The sequence below is a fragment of the Chaetodon trifascialis genome, chromosome 1, assembly GCF_039877785.1.
Source record: "Chaetodon trifascialis isolate fChaTrf1 chromosome 1, fChaTrf1.hap1, whole genome shotgun sequence".
Taxonomy (NCBI): Eukaryota; Metazoa; Chordata; class Actinopteri; order Chaetodontiformes; family Chaetodontidae; genus Chaetodon; species Chaetodon trifascialis.
In genome coordinates, this window is record NC_092056.1 from 32,558,358 (window position 1) to 32,577,272 (window position 18,915).

The 18,915-nt window shown below is 44.4% G+C and overlaps 1 protein-coding gene across 1 annotated transcript in view; it reads left to right on the forward strand.

The window, feature by feature from the left end:
• Positions 1–18,167: 18,167 nt before the first annotated feature.
• The window catches only part of LOC139333570 (hepatoma-derived growth factor-related protein 3-like), a 30,477-nt gene continuing 29,729 nt past the window's right edge, over positions 18,168–18,915 (forward strand). Inside the window, exon 1 of the mRNA XM_070966065.1 lies at positions 18,168–18,503. Within this exon, the coding sequence (XP_070822166.1) occupies positions 18,420–18,503 (84 nt within the window). The 5' untranslated portion in view covers positions 18,168–18,419. The remainder of the gene's footprint in view (positions 18,504–18,915) is intronic.

An 18,915-nucleotide genomic window follows, 5' to 3' on the forward strand; every position in this document is an offset into this window, starting at 1 on the left:
AACTGAGCCGAAAGGCGAAGCTCTCGATTTACCGGTCAATCTACGTTCCTACCCTTACCTATGGTCATGAACTTTGGGTCATGACCGAAAGAACGAGGTCCCGGAGACAAGCGGCTGAAATGAGTTTCCTCAGGGTGGAGATAGGATGAGGAGCTCTGTCACCCGGGAGGAGCTCAGAGTAGAGTCACTGCTCCTCCACATCGAGAGGAGTCATCTGAGGTGGCTCTGGCATCTTTATCGGATGCCCCCTGGACGCCTTCCTAGGGAGGTGTTCCAGGTATGTCCCACCGGGAGGAGGCCCCGTGGAAAACCCAGGACACGCTGGAGTGACTATGTCACTCGGCATCCAATAGGATGTCACGTTTTTACCTGAACCTAACCTTACCTAACCCGTAACTCAGTCTTCACCCTAAAATGTAATGATTTAAATTGTGGGGACCTGTATTTTGTCCCCATAAGTAAGGCGAGTCCCCACAATGTGATTGTGTAAACAGGTTTTTGTCCCCACAACATGAGTAATACATGGGCACACACACACACACACACACACACACACGCACACACGCACACTGGAGTCTGTAGGCACCAAGTCAGCCGCTCTGCAGTGTAACATAAAATCATTAGCTCCCTGCCATGAGAGCCGAAAGCAGCAGGTGAGCAGACAATCCACGTTACCTGTCTAAACCAAAAGGTCTGGCCTGGAAGTGACGTTGCCAGTTGGGGAACAGTGAGAGAGAGAGAGAGAGGCTGTAGGCTGCGTTGTTGCCAATTAGGCATGGAAACCCACAGATCTCTATACTGCCACAAAAGGCAAGAAATTAGCAGCAACCTCCACTAATGAGACTGATATCTAATAGCAGAATTTGAGTGCAATCACTCCACCGTATCTTCTGTGCAAGTTAATACATTTACAATCCATATTGCAGACTCTCCACATGAGGTCTTATAACCCATTTTCACTTTACAGAATTTGGGGGCCAGGTGAAGCTTAATTATTGTTACATATTTTGGTATACTTTAAAGCATTCCTCATTAACTATGGTGTAAGATAGGTGTCAAAAAGATGTGTCCATAATTTAATTATTCGTATTTGTAAAGTTAACAATTTGTGTGTCATAAAAGTTGTTTTACACAAAAGTCTGGCGTCATATACGTGAGTCTGTGAAATTGGGTTCAGGTTAGGATTGTTTTTATATGAGTTTGAGTCTAAAACCTGTGAGTGCAAAGTCTTATGAATATAACTCATGTTTCTACGACTACAAAGTCTTCACTGTGAATACGAATTCAAGTTTACATGGAGGGCAACGCCGCCAGCTCCCGAGAAACATCATCACAACATCACATAATTTTATTTCATAAAATCGAACCATCAACAAATTTTAAGTAAAAGGCATGCAATAAATAATCTGAAACCACAGCAAGCAAAGAATTAAAAGTTAATGGTAAAAATGTAAAAATGTCCACATGTCCAGTGCAATAGGACCAAAAGTATAGATGTCCAATGCAAACAAAATTAACAGTAAAGATGTCCAGTGCAAACAGAATTACAGGTAAAAATGTCCAAATAGAAGTACAAATAAAAATGTCCAATGCAACAGAAAGCAAGTTTAAATTTCAATTGTTTAAATGAATTTAAATGAGATGTCCAGAGTTTAAATGTCCAGTGCAAACAGAAGATGGTGCATGTTGAACAGAGTGTTGTACATAATCCATTGAGAACACTGAGGAATGTTGACATTAATGTTTAACGTTTCCCCTCCTGAGTGGAGCTAAACAGCCACATGGCGTGGGGAAGGAACAACTTCCTCAGTCTGTCAGTGGAGCAGGACAGTGACAGCAGCCTGTCACTGAAGCTCCTACTCTGCCTGGAGATGACACTGTGCAGCGGATGCAGTGGATTGTCCAGGATTGACAGGAGCCTGCTCAGATGTCAGGCTGTCCAGCTCTGTGCCCACAACAGAGCCCGCCTTCCTCACCAGTTTGTCCAGACGTCAGTGTTGGCAGTCCAGTCCATTTTGTCATCCAGCTGCACTCCCAGGTATTTGTAGGTCTGTACAATCTCCACACAGTCCCCTTTGATGGTCACAGGCTCCGATGAGGCCTGGGCCTCCTGACGTCCAGCACCATCTCCTTGGTCTTGGTGGTGATGAGGTGCAGGTGGTTGGAGTTGCACCATGTGACAAAGTCCTGGATCAGTGTCCTGTACTCCTGCTCCTGTCCACTCCTGATACAGCCCAGCAGTGTCGTCTGTGAACTTTTGCACGTGGCAGGATTCTGAGTTGTATTGGAAGTCCAATGTGTACAGGGTGAACAGGACTGGAGAGAGCACAGTCCCCTGTGGTGCTCCTGTGCTGCAAACCACGGTGTCAGACCTGCAGTCTCACATACTGAGGTCTGCCTGTCAGATAGTCTGTAATCCAGACCACCAGGTGTGAGCCTATTCCCATCCCTGTCAGTTTCTCTCTGAGGAGCAGAGGCTGGATGGTGTTGAAGGCGCTGGAGAATTCCAAAAATGTAATCCTCACTGCACCGCTGCCCCTGTCCAGGTGGGAGAGGGATCGGTGTAACAAGTAGATAATGCCATCCTCCACTCCCACCTTCTCCTGGTAAGCAAACTGCAGAGGATCAAGGGCGTGGTGCACCTGTGGTCTCACGTGGTGCAACAGCAGCCACTCCACGATCTTCATCGCGTGCGATGTCAGGCTGACTGGCCTGAAGTCATTCAGCTGCTCAGGTTTTGTTCTTTTTGGGACCAGTATGATGCAGGATGTCTTCCATAGCTGAGGGACCCTCCCTTGCTGTGGGCTCAGGTTGAAGATGCGCTGCAGGGGGTCTCCCAGCTCCAATGCGCAGGCCTTCAGCAGTTGAGGGGATACTCCATCTGGACCCGCTGCCTTGCTGGGTTGAAGCCTCCTCAGCTCTCCGCACACCTGGGCTGCTGTGATCTTGGGTGGGGGGATGGTCTCCTCTGTGCTGGTGTCTAGAGGGAGAGAGAGAACAGAGGGTGGGGAGAGGGGTGCAGTACTACTGTGAGGTGCGAATGAGTTGGGGTAGTCAAACCTTTTGAAGAAGTTGTTCAGCTGGTTCCCTCTGTGTGGAGTTTGCATGCTCTGTATTCACCTGGGGTATCCTCCTTAAAAAAACACTAAAAACATGCAAGAAGATCAGAATCAGAATCAGAATCAGAATCAGAGTACCTTTATTGATCCCCGAGGGGAAATTGTTTTTTGTACAGTGCTCCACACAAAACAGAATTACAGATTAGAATAAAAAGAGAGAAAGAACAAGAAGGAATAAATATATATATAAAGGCAATATTAAGAAACAGAATATTAATACTAAAGATACATGTAAATAAGAAATATACAACACAAATTAAGAAATACACAACACAAAATATGCAACACAATGAAATGTACAGTAATAAAAATAAGTAATATACTGAGTATACTGGATGTGCAAAAAAATGTGCAAAATGGAATCAGATGTGCAAAGTGAAATTGTAAAATATACAACAGAACAGACCAGACAGTGACAGTGAAGTCCAAGAGCCATTCAGAGGGAGGAGTTGTACAGGTTAATGGCCACAGGCAGGAATGATTTCCTGTATCGTTCAGTCCTCAGTTTTGGTGGTATTAGTCTCTTACTGAACGTACTCCTGTGCCTGGCCAGCACATCATGAAGTGGGTGTGAGACATTGTCCATGATAGTCCTTAGCTTATTCAGCATCCTCCTCTCTGACACCACCGTCAGAGAGTCACACTCCATCCCCACAATGTCACTGGCCTTGCGGATCAGTTTGTTGAGTCTGTTGGCGTCTGCCATCCTCAGCCTGCTGCCCCAGCACGCAACAGCATAGAGAATTGCACTTGCCACCACAGACTCATAAAGAATCCTGAGCATAGTCCGGCAGATGTTGAAGGACCTCAGTCGCCTCAGGAAATAGAGACGACTCTGGCCTTTCCTGTAGAGAGCGTCAGTGTTCTTTGCCCAGTCCAGATTATTGTCAATATGAACCCCCAGGTACTTATAATCCTCCACTATGTCCACAACGACTCCCTGGATGGAAACAGGAGTCACAGGTGCCTTGGCTCTCCTCAGGTCCACTACCATTTCCTTAGTCTTTGTCACATTTAGTTGCAGATGGTTCTGCTCACACCATGTGACAAAGTTGTCCACAGCAGCCCTGTACTCATCCTCATCGCCCTTGCTGATACATCCAACTATCGCAGAGTCATCAGAAAACTTCTGAAGGTGGCAGGTCTCTGTGCAATAGCTGAAGTCCGTGGTGTAGAGGGTGAAGAGGAAGGGAGAGAGAACAGTCCCCTGCGGGGCCCCAGTGTTGCTGACCACTCTGTCTGACACACAGTGTTGCAGGCGCACATACTGTGGTCTGCCAGTCAGGTAGTCCACAATCCAGGACACCAGGGGGGCGTCCACCTGCATCGTTGTCAGCTTGTCACCCAGTAGAGCTGGACGAACGGTGTTGAATGCACTGGAGAAGTCAAAAAACATGACTCTCACAGTGCTCGCCGGCTTGTCCAGGTGGGCATAGACACGGTTGAGCAGGTAGATGATGGCATCCTCAACTCCAAGTCGGGGCTGATAGGCGAACCGGGGCTGATAGTGGCTTGACCAGGGGCCGGAGCTGTTCCAGGACGAGTCTCTCCAGCGTCTTCATAATGTGGGAGGTCAATGCCACAGGTCTGTAATCCTTTGAGTCCCTGGACTGTGATGTCTTTGGCACAGGAACGAGGCACAACGTCTTCCACAGCATGGGGACCCTCTGGAGACTTAGGCTCATGTTGAAGACATGTTGAATAACTCCACACAGCTGGGGAGCACAGGCTTTGAGCACCCTGGGGCTAACACCATCAGGGCCTGGAGCTTTGTTAGAGTGGAGTCAGCTGTCTTCTCACCTGGTCAGCAGTGAAGCACACTGTGGAGGTGACAGGTGGGGGAGGTGTGGTGTAATCCTCAAGTTGGTGAGTGAGGATAGTCTGGCAGTCTGAGGAGGTGTGAAGAGGGCTCACACAGGAAGATGGGGGGGTGTGAGAAGGAGGAGGGGGAGAAGGAGAAGGAGGGGGGGAGAGGGGAGTGGTTGATGATGGTCGTCCAGGACAGACAGCAGCAGAGTCAGAGGCAGCATGAGCCAGGCCTGCAGTGTCAAATCTATTAAAAAACAAATTCAGCTCGTTTGCCTTGTCAATGCTTCCTTCAACTACTCTGCTGCTTGTCCCGAAGCCAGTAATGGTCCTCATACCTCTCCAGACCTCTCTCAAGTTGTTTTGCTGGAGTTTCCACTCCAGCTTCCTCCTGTATTTCTCCTTAGCCTCCCTAATTCTCACTTTTAGTTCCTTCTGTATCGTTCTCACCTCCTCCCTGTTACCCGCCCTGAAGGCCCTCTTCTTCTGATTGAGGATGTCTTTGATGTCCTTTGTCACCCACGGCTTGTTGTTTGGATAACAATGGACAGTCTTGGATAGGACAGTGGAGTCCACACAGAAGGTGATGTAGTCCATGATGCACTCTGTGAGCCCATCCTCCCCATGCGGCTCACAGAGTGCCTGCCAGTCTGTCACCTCAAAACAGCCCTGCAGTGTCTGATATGTCTCCTCTGACCATCTCCTCACTGTCCTCGTGGTCGTAGGCTGACTCTTCACCAGAGGCACATAACAGGGAGTGAGGAGCACAAGGTTGTGATCTGACCTGCCCAGAGGGGGGAGGGGGGAGCAGCTGTATGCATCCTTGACGTTAGCAAACAGCAAGTCCAGGGTTCTCTCCTCTCTTGTGGGACAGCTCACATACTGTGTGAAATTGGGCAGTGTTCTTGCCATGGTGATGTGGTTGAAGTCACCTGAGATAGCGATGAATGCACTCGGGTGTTGGGTTTGCAGACGGGCCACGGCGGAGTGAATGATGTCACGTGCCAACGTCGGGTTGGCAGAGGGGGGGATGTAAACAGCAACGATGATGGCATGTGAAAACTCCCTGGGCAAATAATATGGCCTGAGTCCAACAGCCAGCAGTTCAATGTCTGGGCAACAAATACGTTCCTTGATGGTAATGTGACCAGGATTACACCAACGGTTGTTGACTAGAACGGCGAGCCCCCCTCCTTTACGCTTACCGCTCTGGGTGCAGTCCCGGTCGGCCCGAACAGTCTGAAAGCCACTGATGGAGACGTTGTCATCGGGTATGTCCGAATGCAACCATGTTTCTGAAAAACAGATCAGACTGCACTCCCGATACTCCCTTTGACTCCTGGGGAGTGCTGTTAGCTCGTCCGCCTTGTTCGCCAGCAACCGCACGTTGCCCATGATGAGAGAGGGGAAACACGGCTTATACCTCCTCTTCTCCGTAAACCTCTGTTGTCTCGACCCAGCTCTTTTCCTCCGCTGTTTCTGTCCTCCCCTGCATCCTCTGTGTGTTTTTTTCCAGATTTCAGCTGGGATCTCTGTTGTTCTAGCCGACAAGCCGGCCGGCCTCAGCGCAATCAGGTGATCTCTGGCGTAAACAATGCGCTGTACATCGGTGCTGTGTCCCAGTGAGAGTAGTATTTTCAAAGTGAAAAAACAAACCAGAACTCTCTCAGCCAGCATGTTTGGACAGGGCACAGCTTCAAATGACGGCCCTTACGTTGCAATATATTAATAATAAAGAATAGAGCAAAAGAATTGTAAAAACTAAGAAAAGAAACAGGAGCGACTGCAACAGACTGCACGCGTGGTCGGTGCATGCGCACTAGATGCGATCACCACCTGACCAATGGTGACGAAGGAAAACTGGGTCCCTAGGCGCCGGTCGGATGGCAGCCCACTGCTCCTGGTCTGCCGTGGAGGAAGGACGACCAGAATGGGTCAAACGCAGAGGACAAATTTCACCAATTGCATGGCGTGTGCAGCATGTATGTAATGTGTGTGACAAATAAAGGGGATTGTCCCTCTGATTCTCCTTCTTCTCTCCATATCTCCTTCGACGGTGGCACCCCGCTTCGAGCTGCAGCCGTTGATGATCTTCATCCCGTCCCACACCTCCTTCACACTTTTGTTCTGCAAGTTCTGCTCCAGTTTACTTCCGTACTGCTCCTTTGCCTTCCTGAGCTGGACTCTGAGTTCCCTCTGCACGTGCTTAAGCTCCTGCTGATCACCGTCCTTGAAAGCCCTCTTCTTCTGATTAAGAAGGCCCTTGATGTCACTCATGATCCAGAGCTTGTTGTTAGCATAGCAGCGTACAGTCCTTAAGGGAACAACAACGTCCATACAAAAGTTGATGCAGTCAGTCGTGCAGTTCACAGCTCCCTCAATGTCCTCACCGTGTGACCCCTGCAGTACTTCCCAGTCTGTAGTTGCAAAGTAATCTCTCAGAGCCTGCTGTGCCTCAGGAGACCACTTCCTGGATGAGCGTGTGGTCGTGGGTAGCCTCCTCACTCTTGGTTTGTAGTGAGGCTTAAGCAGAATCAGGTTGTGGTCTGCTTTTCCTGGGGTGGCACTGTATGCGTACTTGACATTTGCATGGAGTCGGTCAATGGTCCTATTTCCCCTGGTGTTACAATCCACATACTGGAAGAAAGCAGGTAGTGTTGTGTCCACAGTGGCGTGATTATAGTCCCCAGAGATCAACACAATGGCCTCAGGATGCTGTAGTTTGGCAACAGCGGAGTGGATGACATCACATGCTACTTCTGCGTCAGCCCGTGAACGGATGTAACAATCTGGGCAAATAATAAGGATGCAAACTTACAGACAGAAGTTCAATGTCCCTGCAGCAGATGGAGATTTTGGTGTTTACATGTGCAGGATTGCACCACCTTGTGTTGATGTATACGGCGAACCCCCCTCCTTTTCTCTTCCTGCAGGCTTTTGTGTCTCTGTCTGCCCTGACTGCACTGAAGCCGGGTAGCTCCATGTTAGCATCCGGGATGTTTGTCATGAGCCACGTTTCAGAAAAGCACAACAAACTGCAATCTCTGTAGGTCTTGACATTTTTCACCAGCGCAGCCAGTTCATCGATTTTGTTTGGTAGTGAGTTCACATTTCCCATGATAACCAAAGGTACCGAAGGCTTGTATCTCCACTTTCTCGCTAGCCGTGTAGCCTTTAGCTTAGCACTGGCTCTCCAGCCTTGATATGGCCTCCTCACCTGGTCAGGTAACTGGGGAACCACACCGGCACGGAATTTTGTTCGTAGAGGAAACAGTTGGTTCCTTGAATAAACAAGTTTAGGCTTGATAAAATCCATATCCATAGGATAGAGGTTAATCAGTGACAAAAAAAGGAGCACTGAAAGCTCTAAAAGTACAAAATAGCACACAACACACACAGAGCTGCTGGAAGGGCTGCCACTTGCGATGGCGCCGGAAAAAAATTGCCAATGAAGCTAGCTTAGTGCTATTGTTACTGGGATTACAAGTTGGCCAGTGCTAATTAGTTAGCACTAAACGACATAATATGAAACATATAACGTTAGCCCAAAAAAATGCGCTGTCCTTATATGTTCATAGTTTTCGACCAGAGCATTAACAGTCAAGCCAGATTTGCGATGAGTGTCTTAAATTATCGATTTAAGACATAATTTTGATCAAAATTCGACTTTTATCGATTTCTAAATTGCATTATTTAGCATATAAATCTGCCCATTGTATAGATCCAGTCACTTTTCCCTCCTCCCGGCCGAGTGCATTTGTTTTCAACGAAGCCTTTGAGAAATCAATCCGTGGAGCGGTGGATTATCATATAGCTACATACACATTATGATGTGTGAAGTTATTTCTGTAGTCTTGTCTGTCGTTAACAAGAGACTACAGGTTACGGGGCGGGAGACTTGATCATTCAGCCCAGAGACATTACTGTGGAGGGAGGGGAGCCTCTACTCTCTATGTAACAACTTACAAGTCATTTATCTAACATCACAATTAGTCCGAGCTGGTTAATTAAAATAAAAATTAATTATTAAGAAAATATCCAGCATAGGTCCTCTTGAACAAACAACGGTCACGGTTTAACAATCAGAATGCGGCATTCAATAGAGCTGTATCTTAATTAGTCATTCTTTTAACTGGCAAGCTAATGATTATTAGCTTATGCATATTCATTTGGTAAAAATGTTTACGTTTTGCGTAACATTTTTCAGTATTTTGAATGCCTGTCCATCCTAATGTTTCATTATATGGGATTGATTAGAGTACTGTATGTTGTTAAATGAGTAAGTTAACAGTGGCATTTAATGGAGGAATCATGGAACGATTACTTTCCCCTGCGACTTGACTGTGACCTCAGTAACATAATTTCAGCACTTCTGGACTTGTACCCGTAAACTTGATTTCGTATTCACAGTGAAGACTTTGTAGTCGTAGAAACATGAGTTATATTTGTAGCAGAACTGACCTCTAACTGACCTTCTCTTCTCCTCTCTGCATTTCTCTGGAGAAATGCAGTTGTAAAACAGACTGACTTTTAAGAATTATTTACCATCTGAAATGTTCACAGGTAGAGGTTATCTCAGAGAGAGACAGGATGTCTGGCTCAGAGACATCTCTTCCACACTCTTTCAACCAACACCTTCACATCAAAGATAACCTTGCTCACAATGTTTGTCATGAGGATGCTAATGCTCCCTTGTGATAGCCCATAGGGGACACGGACAATAAAACTGGCTGGGAGAACAAAGGCCAGGCCTTGGGGGAATCCACAAACCAGATCATGCTGATGGGTTGCAAATTAGACAGCCCTGAAACAAACTGTTTGTAGGTCTGGGTGCCTTGTTTTCTAGTATACTAGGATAACTGAATCTCTATATTTGACTTAACTTTGGATGTTTTCACATTACTAAGCTCATAATCTGTATAATAACAATGTTTTTCCCTTGTTTATAGCTTATAAAATGACAAATTTATTAATGTAGGAAATTTTGACTTTCCTACAAAACTCGTCTGAGGTTCCACCATGGAGCCATGCTGCCATCTAGGAGTTCGTTACAGTTAAGTTGATTAAGTTGATTATACTTTATGAGACATTTATTAATGAGTAGTCATAATGGTGATAATCATTTCGGGCAAATGTAGTCTGCCTTCCTATTATGTCGTTGCTATGTTATGATAATTATACCTTGAACAATCATATATATATTACAATGCGTGTTAGAGATTGTTATCTCCGTTATTGCTGAATGTTGTCAGCCACTCATAAGAACTGCCTAATGCATGTTGTGTACAATGTTAAAATGCCATTGAAAATCGTCCATTCAAAATATATGTGATTGACCATAGTGTGAAGCAGATGAGCCCCTTGTGTAAATCATTAGTTACTTCTCGCCTCATAAAATGAAATCACGTGTCTACGAACCATCCCACATGAGGGACGGCCTATTGATTAGACACGCCCTGGAACGAGATTTAAATGTCTGCAGTAGCAGCGAGTAGTCGCATTACTCAGGTAGTTCGTTTCCGTCTGTTCTCTTCTAGTCTAGTTGTCCTTTTGTCTTTGTGTTTTTGTTCCGTCGTTTTCTAAGTCTCTTGTACTGATTTCATTCTTCAGAAGACGTATTTTTCTAGTTTGCTCTCCTTAAAACTTTAATTTTTACTTGCCATGCTAAGCCGCATGATTTGTTTTTTTAGTAAAATTCTCGTCAAGTAATAATAATTTTGGAGACACTTTTCAACCTGCCATCGAAGAGGTTATCAATCTTATTATTGTTAAATCTAGTCTTGCTTTGCGGTTACCAACCAAGCTAAAGACCTGCAGCCTGCTGCTAACCCGTTGGTCCAGGTCAGATAACCATCCAAAGCCGCTCCTCGCCTGTCACCGACACCGTCAAAATCCAGTTCCTGAAACATCACTGTCCAATATCAGCTCTCAACCTTGGTGTGCCTGGATCTTCCACCGGACTGCCAAGCAGGCCGAGCTACCGACAAACACTGGAAGCATCTTCAACCAGTTTGGAATAGGACTCTACAGGAACGTTGCTGACAAGTAGGCATGCATTAAGCAGGTTTGAATAAGAGTTGGTTCGTGAGGTTATGATACTGTTAATTTACCTAAATTCTCTCAACCATTTATTCAAGAAATTAACTCGCCATTTGCATCCCCATTTTCCCTTTAAAACTACTTCTCACTATCGCCAAACTCGGTCTGCCAGTTCACAAATTTTAAAATGAACTAGTTCAGTTCATAGTTCATAATTCCAAATTTTGAACTAAGTTCACAGTTCCAAAAATGAACTAGTTCATAGTTCTTTTTTTCCACTTGTTGCTGCGAGCTATTATTTTTCTAAATTATTGCCACAGCCCATATAGAACCACAGACAGCAATTATTTTAGCAATTTTAACACTGTAAGGATTTTTCCTATCCTCACCAACCTTTGACAGCTATTTTACACCATAATTAACCTGCTTCAAAACTAGTCTAGTAGATAGGCGAAAGTCAAAAGCAAGATGAAATTTTATGCATGGGAATCAACAGATCATCATGCAAGTTATCATTATGAAGTATTTTTCATCTTATACCATAACATGATGTTTTTCAAACCCATAGGCAAACTATGAATGTTATACTACTGTTGTTGTAAAATGATCAAAGTGCAGTTAACAGTGCAGTGTAACCTATGCTCAGTTTCCATTATTTCCTCATTTTGATCATTGTTGTATTGCCAGCCTTTAGGAATATCCATCCATCCATCCATCCATCCATCCATCCATCCATCCATCCATCCATCCATCCATTGTCTATACCCGACTATCCCTTTCAGGGTTGCAGGGGGACTGGAGCCTATCCCAGCTGTCATTGGGCGAAAGGCGGGGTACACCCTGAACCGGTCGCGAGCCGATTGCAGGGCAACATATATAGACAAATAACCATTCACGCTCACACTCACACTTAAGGACAATTTAGAGTCACCAATTAACCTAATGAGCATGTTTTTTGTTCTGTGGGAGGAAGCCGAATGCCCAGAGAGAACCCACGCATGCACGGAAAGAACATGCAAACTTCACACAGAAAGGCCCCGCCGGACCCGAGGATTGAACCAGCGACCTTCTTGCTGTGAGGCACACGCACTATCTGCTGCCCCACCGTGCCACCGCCTTTAAGAATATGATTCTTTAATTAAACAAAAATGTATCCAAGTCCTGTTGTATTAATTGAAAGAAGTCTAATACAAAGTTCTTCATTTGCTGAACAGACTGGAATGGTATTGTGCCACAAATTGTTGTAATTGACAAACAAAAATCTAGCCCACCTGTCAGAGCTGTTCCTGACCACTACTATCATTAGAGCTTAACTCACTGTACTGTGCAAACCTGTTCCTCCCACCTCTTACAAGATGGCCAATAGCACTTGAGGACAGAGCCCCTTTTTCAGAATTAATAAATAAAAATAAATAAATCAAATAAACAAGTCACTCAATTGAAAACTAAATCAACTGCCACTCAACAAAACAAAGCCCAGTCCAAAGTTACTGAAATTGTCCGTATAACGACTGATGGTGGGATGCCCAGAGTTGTAGTTTTTCTTTCAGGATAACAGTTGCAGTAAAATAATTTGGCAGCAGCAGTTAATGGGTAATGTCTGGTAACGGTATACTTCATAGCAAAATTTGAGGGGTACTTATCTGGAAGAAGGGTGGAATATGTTCCCTTCTGCTTTTATCCAAGGTTTCCTCCTCGCGCCGTGTGTCTCCATCGTCTTTCTGGCTTCTCTCTGGAAGCAACAACAGCAGCTCCTTCAGTTCCGGCAGCAGGTGTGTACGCCCTCTGTCCGAATTGCTTCTCTCGCGCTGTCCCCTGAACCTGGGACAAGGTTTCGCTCTGCTGTAACAGCCGTCCAACCAGTATCTCGCCAACAGCGTTCCTCCAGTGCATCTGTTTGCCAGCCTCAGCCACTCTCCAGCTCTCTCGATCCCTCCTACTTACACTCATGCTGCGCATCAGAGGAGATGTGTGTCAATTAAGGTCAGGTGGCACACACTCACACACCCACACACTACTCGTCACCCCGTGACACCCCACCAAACCAAAAGGTTCTAGTTCCTAGGACCATTCGTCCATCATCTATATCTAAGAGGGGGGTTACCCAGGTTGGACTTGTGGAAGCGTCTTGGTACTTACCCGGCGCCAGCCTCACCCTGTGCTCCACCCTGGCCTGTCTGAAACATCAGCCCCCAAACTGGCAAGGGGGCCCAGGGGCCCTTTGGCTGGCAGGTTGAGATGGTTCCGGCGTAGGGTACAATAGGCAAGGGCAGAGGTGGTTACGATGGAGGATGTGCTTGAGCCTGTCTTTCCCTTCTGGTCTAATCTTGTAGATAGGGAGGCTTGCATGCTGATGCCCAACTACCACATAAGCTTGGTTTTCCTACTGGTCATTCAGCTTCCCTTTGCCTTGTCCACTACTCGTCACTCCGTGACACTCGTCTTTTTATTTTTTTTTGCTCAGTGCACTTTTTTAATCCTGTGTTTTACTGAGTCAATAAATACTTTAACTCTATGCAGCTGTGTTCCAGTTCCCTTGAACAGTGGAATTACTTTGCTGGTAAAAAAAAAAAAAAACTAGTGAACTAGTGTGTGACATTTACTATGATGTGCATTGAAATTTTCTCAACACTAGGCCATACCCGGTTATAAAAAGTAGAAGTACCTGAATGCAAAGTGTTTGATCTACTCTTGTGAAATATACAAGCTAAATACAATGACCAGACTGATGAAAAAAAGGATTTAAGCAGTATGAACACATAAATGCAACATAGAGCCACAGGTCAGCTGGTTCCAGTATGTCCCCAGCAATGGTTGTTATGGAGCACTGCGCACACTGCAAGAAAGTTAGGAGCAAGGTTGTAATCCCCTTCCAGGGCTTCGAAGAGGACCCCTTGCCACCTTACTTTCATCATAGCAAAGGCCTACCTATAATGGATTGGGTATGATAATGGTGAGTGCTTCCACTCTTCCCCTCACTGATGGTAAGAGGTAATAAGGATGGCAGGTGCAGTCAGCCATGAGTACCCCCCATACCACCAATGAAGTAATTAGCTGGCGGGTAACAGCCCATGATAAACACTTACACTTGACACCCTCATGTCGTGGACTGAACCAGGGTAACCAACAAATATGTCTAGAAATGTAAGGTAGATAGAGTGGACAATTTCCTTTTCAGGTAATCTTGTGCACGTGGACCATGAGGAGTCTTGAAACATCCATTAGTGGCTCCCACACAACGGCTCAAGGCTGGGCTGTTGGCAAGGTGTTCGAAGCCATGGCCAACTTGAGCACATTGTGCCAGTGTCTTTTTCCCCAAGAGAAACCGTATTGAATCATTACATCCGATGTACAATGTCAAATACAGTCATCTACTCCATGTGCTAACCAGTAGACTGCCATGAGGACCTCCAAATATTGTACCCAGCTATGGGTCTTTGCCTCCTGAGAAGGACCATCAGTGCCTCACTAGATGACCAAGACAGGCAGTAGACAAAACAAGAAGAAGTGTAAATAGAATAAAGTGTCAACACATAACTAATGTGCTGTCTTCCTAAATGGCTGTATTCTACATAGAAACACATGCAGGAACAATTGCAGTTTTCCTTTGATTGTGTGTGTTCAGTTTAAGCATGCGCTGTGTCTATGGTCAAATCTCATATTAGCATCTTCTTACCAATTGTGAACACAATGCCTCCACAATCATACCTTCCACCTGTGAATGTCCTCAGTTTTGCAGCAAGGTGAGCTACAGAACAACAGTAAGCTCTGTCTCCCATTTTGCTCTATAACTGATACTCCTGAACTGCCCTTTCAGAGGCCACTAATTGAAGATAGGTTCATCAAGATATACTCTACTCAGCTGGGTAGATGGACTCACTGCAGCAGTGATGGACCCTTGAGTATCTGAAAGTAGTATCTTTGGGGAATCAACTATTTTGTCACATTGCACATCCATAGCCTGCATCAGCCATAACAACTTTATAGCACAAATAAAGTCAAGGTGTTTAGTGTTTTTTTAAGCTCTTAAATGCATAGGCAGGCTGCACGGTGGGGCAGCAGGTAGTGTGCGGTTGCTAGTTCAATCCCCGGGCAGGGCCTTTCTGTGTGAAGCTTGCATGTTCTTCCCGTGCATGCGTGGGTTCTCTCCGGGTACTCCAGCTTCCTCCCACAGACCAAAAACATGCTCATTAGGTTAATTGGTGACTCTAAAATTGCCCCTAGGTGTGACTGTGAGTGTGAATGGTTGTTTGTCGTGTGTTGCCCTGCGATCGACTGGCGACCGGTCTTCAAGAAAAAGGGAAATTTCTAATTCATGTTTGATACGTAAAAAAAATACGTACAGTAGTAGATTTGTATGACATGTCCATCTTGTGTAACAATAATTTCATACAATCATACACTGTAACGGGGGGGCTTAGGACCCAATTGCAGTTCCACCAGAACACAGAAGTCAGGGAGTAGGACCTGATCCAGGAAATACAGGGTAACAGACATAGTACAACATGGTACAGTACAACAACAAGGTATTTACCAGGGAGCAGGCGATTGGATTTAGTCAAAGGCAGGCAGGTCCAAAAACGAGGTCAATCCGACAGGATACCCTGGAGAGTGTTGCATGCTGCAAAGAACAATCTGGTACTGATTGTGTGTTGGAGAGCTGCTGAAGTGATGGGCTGATTGCAAGGAGCTTCAGGTGTGTGATTAGGTGAGTTGACATGTAGGCGTGGCTGAGTGAAGAAAACCACTGGCAGAACAGGTGAGCAGATGAGACAACAATGGCAGCAGGTAAGAGAGGTGGATGTGACAATACTAACTGAGATGTATGTCGATAAAAATTACTGGACAGAAGTTGAATATGAGCAACCAATCTTAATGTGACAGCCATATCATTTCACTTTTGTGACTGGAAACCGTTCTGTTCCTTTTTTGTATTCCAACATTGGTAATGAAGTAATATGTATATAATACAGACATATATAAAACATAATATTAATGATATATACTATATATTCTATATAAGCAATAAGACACAACATAGCAAGAATGCATGACGTAAAATATTTAAGATGCTTTTTTAGAAGTCTTCAAAATATAGTAGTTTTATCACAGCAGATCAACATCAATAACATCTGCGGCTGCATAATGATGTAGCCTAGTGTAAGTTCAGTCAGATTCACTTAGCACCACGGTCGTCTTTTCTTAAGTCCTCAGGAATTCTTCTTCAAATCTTTCCTTGACCCCATGACATTTTCCATTATATTCAAGGAAAAGTGATTTGGAAAGGACACAGGTAGGGTTGGGTGATACGATGTAAAATTTATATCATCATATTTTTTTGTTTTTGTTTTCTGTAGTGATGGTATTATGTCATGGAATTTTTTATTCCCCACCTACAATACTGTTCTTTCATCCCTTCCCAGGAGATTTAACGACTACACAACTACACAACACAGTTGTGTTATACCAGTTGCTCTACAGCTGCTGTTACACAGCCAGGAGCACTAATAGCAAAAGTGGTATCAATGTCCTTGATAATGACCCCAGAGAGGTCAAATACCGGGAAGTCCCACCAGTCAGCAAAAACTGAAAAAACAAACAAACAAACAAACAAACAAACAAAAAACACAAAGTACAGTTGCCCTTGACTCAACCCTCCTTGGATTCAAGACATTCATTCGTAGGAGGAATGGGGTGTGTTCAAGACAGCAAATACAGCTGATTCGGGCTGCTAACATTTAGCTGCTTAAACCAGGGATTTTTCATTCTCTGGTGGACCCCAGATCTTCTGTGTATTTTGTGGTAGTGTTTAGAGTTAGTAGTGTGGTTTTTGACCTTCTCCAGGTATTTGTAGTTGGTAACACTGTATATATTTAGCACTATTTTGTTTTGTTTTGGCTGTGGCCCTTTTTTACCTGTACATCAGGCCTCTTTTTGTTAAAACAATAAATTTGTGGTTTGCTATTGTATCTAGTTTTGCTTCGAGTAATTTGTTGATTTGGAGACTAAGTTTGCTTTTTCACTCTTTTATGTTGTGTCCCTGCTCCCCTAGACTGGGGCATGACATATGTAATGTCCCCAAAAGTGATGGAAACCTAGTGTGTGTGTGTGTGTGTGTGTGTGTGTGTGTGTGTGTGTGTGTGTGTGTGTGTGTGTGTGTGTGTGTGTGTGTGTGTGTGTGTGTGTCTGTAGCTAGTTAACTGTGCAATACAACTTGAGCCCTGTTTTTTTAGTCTAGATTTGTTTACATTTTGGCATATTGGCACAGTTGAACATATGAATAAAGTATGAAAGTAAATATTAGCACTTAATTACTGTCTCCATGGAAGATATCTGTCACTGGATTACAGTGACACTGAGGAGAACATTACAAAATGTAATGATCAGGCAAGTTCTGCTCTGATAAGTACTGATAATGATGTCCTCTGAAAGTCTAAGTCACTCAGTCTAAAAATGTGTGTATCATGTCTGTGATTATATTTGACTAAGGTATGCCTCAAAGGAGGAGTGTGAATTTTGATGCAAATTGCAACATTAAGGCTTTAAAGAGTTTTAAAGAAAATCTCTACAATGGACTGACAGCATATGTAGTTGTCAGTATAGCTGATGCATACATATGGATTTTACAGTCTGAGTTGATAGAATCATTTGGGTATCTTCCCAGTTAGTCTTCTTACTGCAAAAAACACTAGGAAGAGATCTCTTCACAGCAAATAAAACCAGGCAGAATGATCACATCAAGCAGTATCAGTGTGTAGTACATATGGGCATCGCAACAGAATTGAAAAATTGTGCACTTATCCTTTAAGGCCTAAACTCACCTGTCACACAATAGCTAGGTTGAATTTAAAAAAAAGCACCTCATAGTGTTGTTATGTTAAAGCAGCCAATTTTTTATTAATCTGATCATGTGGTGGGATATTCCCTTATGTAGGTGAAAAATAGCCAACCATCTTTTAATGTATTCACAACTAAATTGTTGAAACATTGCGAGTTACATTTTCGTTTTTTAAGTGAAATAGCATTTGTTCATATTTTCATATTATTAGTATTAGTATTAGTATTTAGTGTTATATTTTCATATTCGTTTTCGGATTAAATCACACGCTCAAGACAGTAATTTTAAAATACATGCTTGTAAATGACCAGTGCTTTTATTTCGAAGACCGGAAGTTCAATCTTTCCCATTCTACCAGACTTGGCGTTTCTTACAGGTACCCTAACGTTACACCAATTTAAGCCATTCTCGATTACGTTTACACCTCATTTTGGGCGTAAAGGGATAGCCTTCTTCCAGGCCCCGTTTTCCGCATTTTTTAATTATTTATTTCCGTGTAAACTGCAGTCTTGATATAAAAACACTGATGGTCGATAATTTAGCCCTGCGTTGAGGGCTCCAGGGAGAACTGCAAAGGATTATAAAGTCATCTCAGACCTCAGTTTTTCTTCAGCGACATGGCTCGACCACGGCTGCGGGAATACACGGCAGGAGATTTGGTTTTCGCTAAAATGAAGGGATATCCGCACTGGCCGGCGAGGGTAAGTCTGGGTTGCGGCCGGGCTGAGAGCACAGGGAGGCGGGGTTGATTTACACAATACAGCCGCTGCTTCACTGGGGGAACTGGAGGGATGCATAGGTGCCCCGGGCTGACTCCACGGCCACGTTTGGTCTGCGTATTTCTATTACTGACGACCAAAACGTCGATTAACAGCCTCTATTTTCGGCCAGGTTAAGTAAAATTGTGCATTTTAAGATGAGGAAGAAAAAAAACCGTAACATTTAATAGGCTCAGTTTTCTTTGTATATTTTCTATTCCATTCAGCTCTCGCTTGACTTGTAAAGCAATTTTTCATGTTAATGTTTTCATTAGATGCAATGCATTTAGTTGCCACCCATGGAATAAATGAGCCAGTAGCTGACCGTCTCATTTGCAGTAAAGTGTTATGTGTT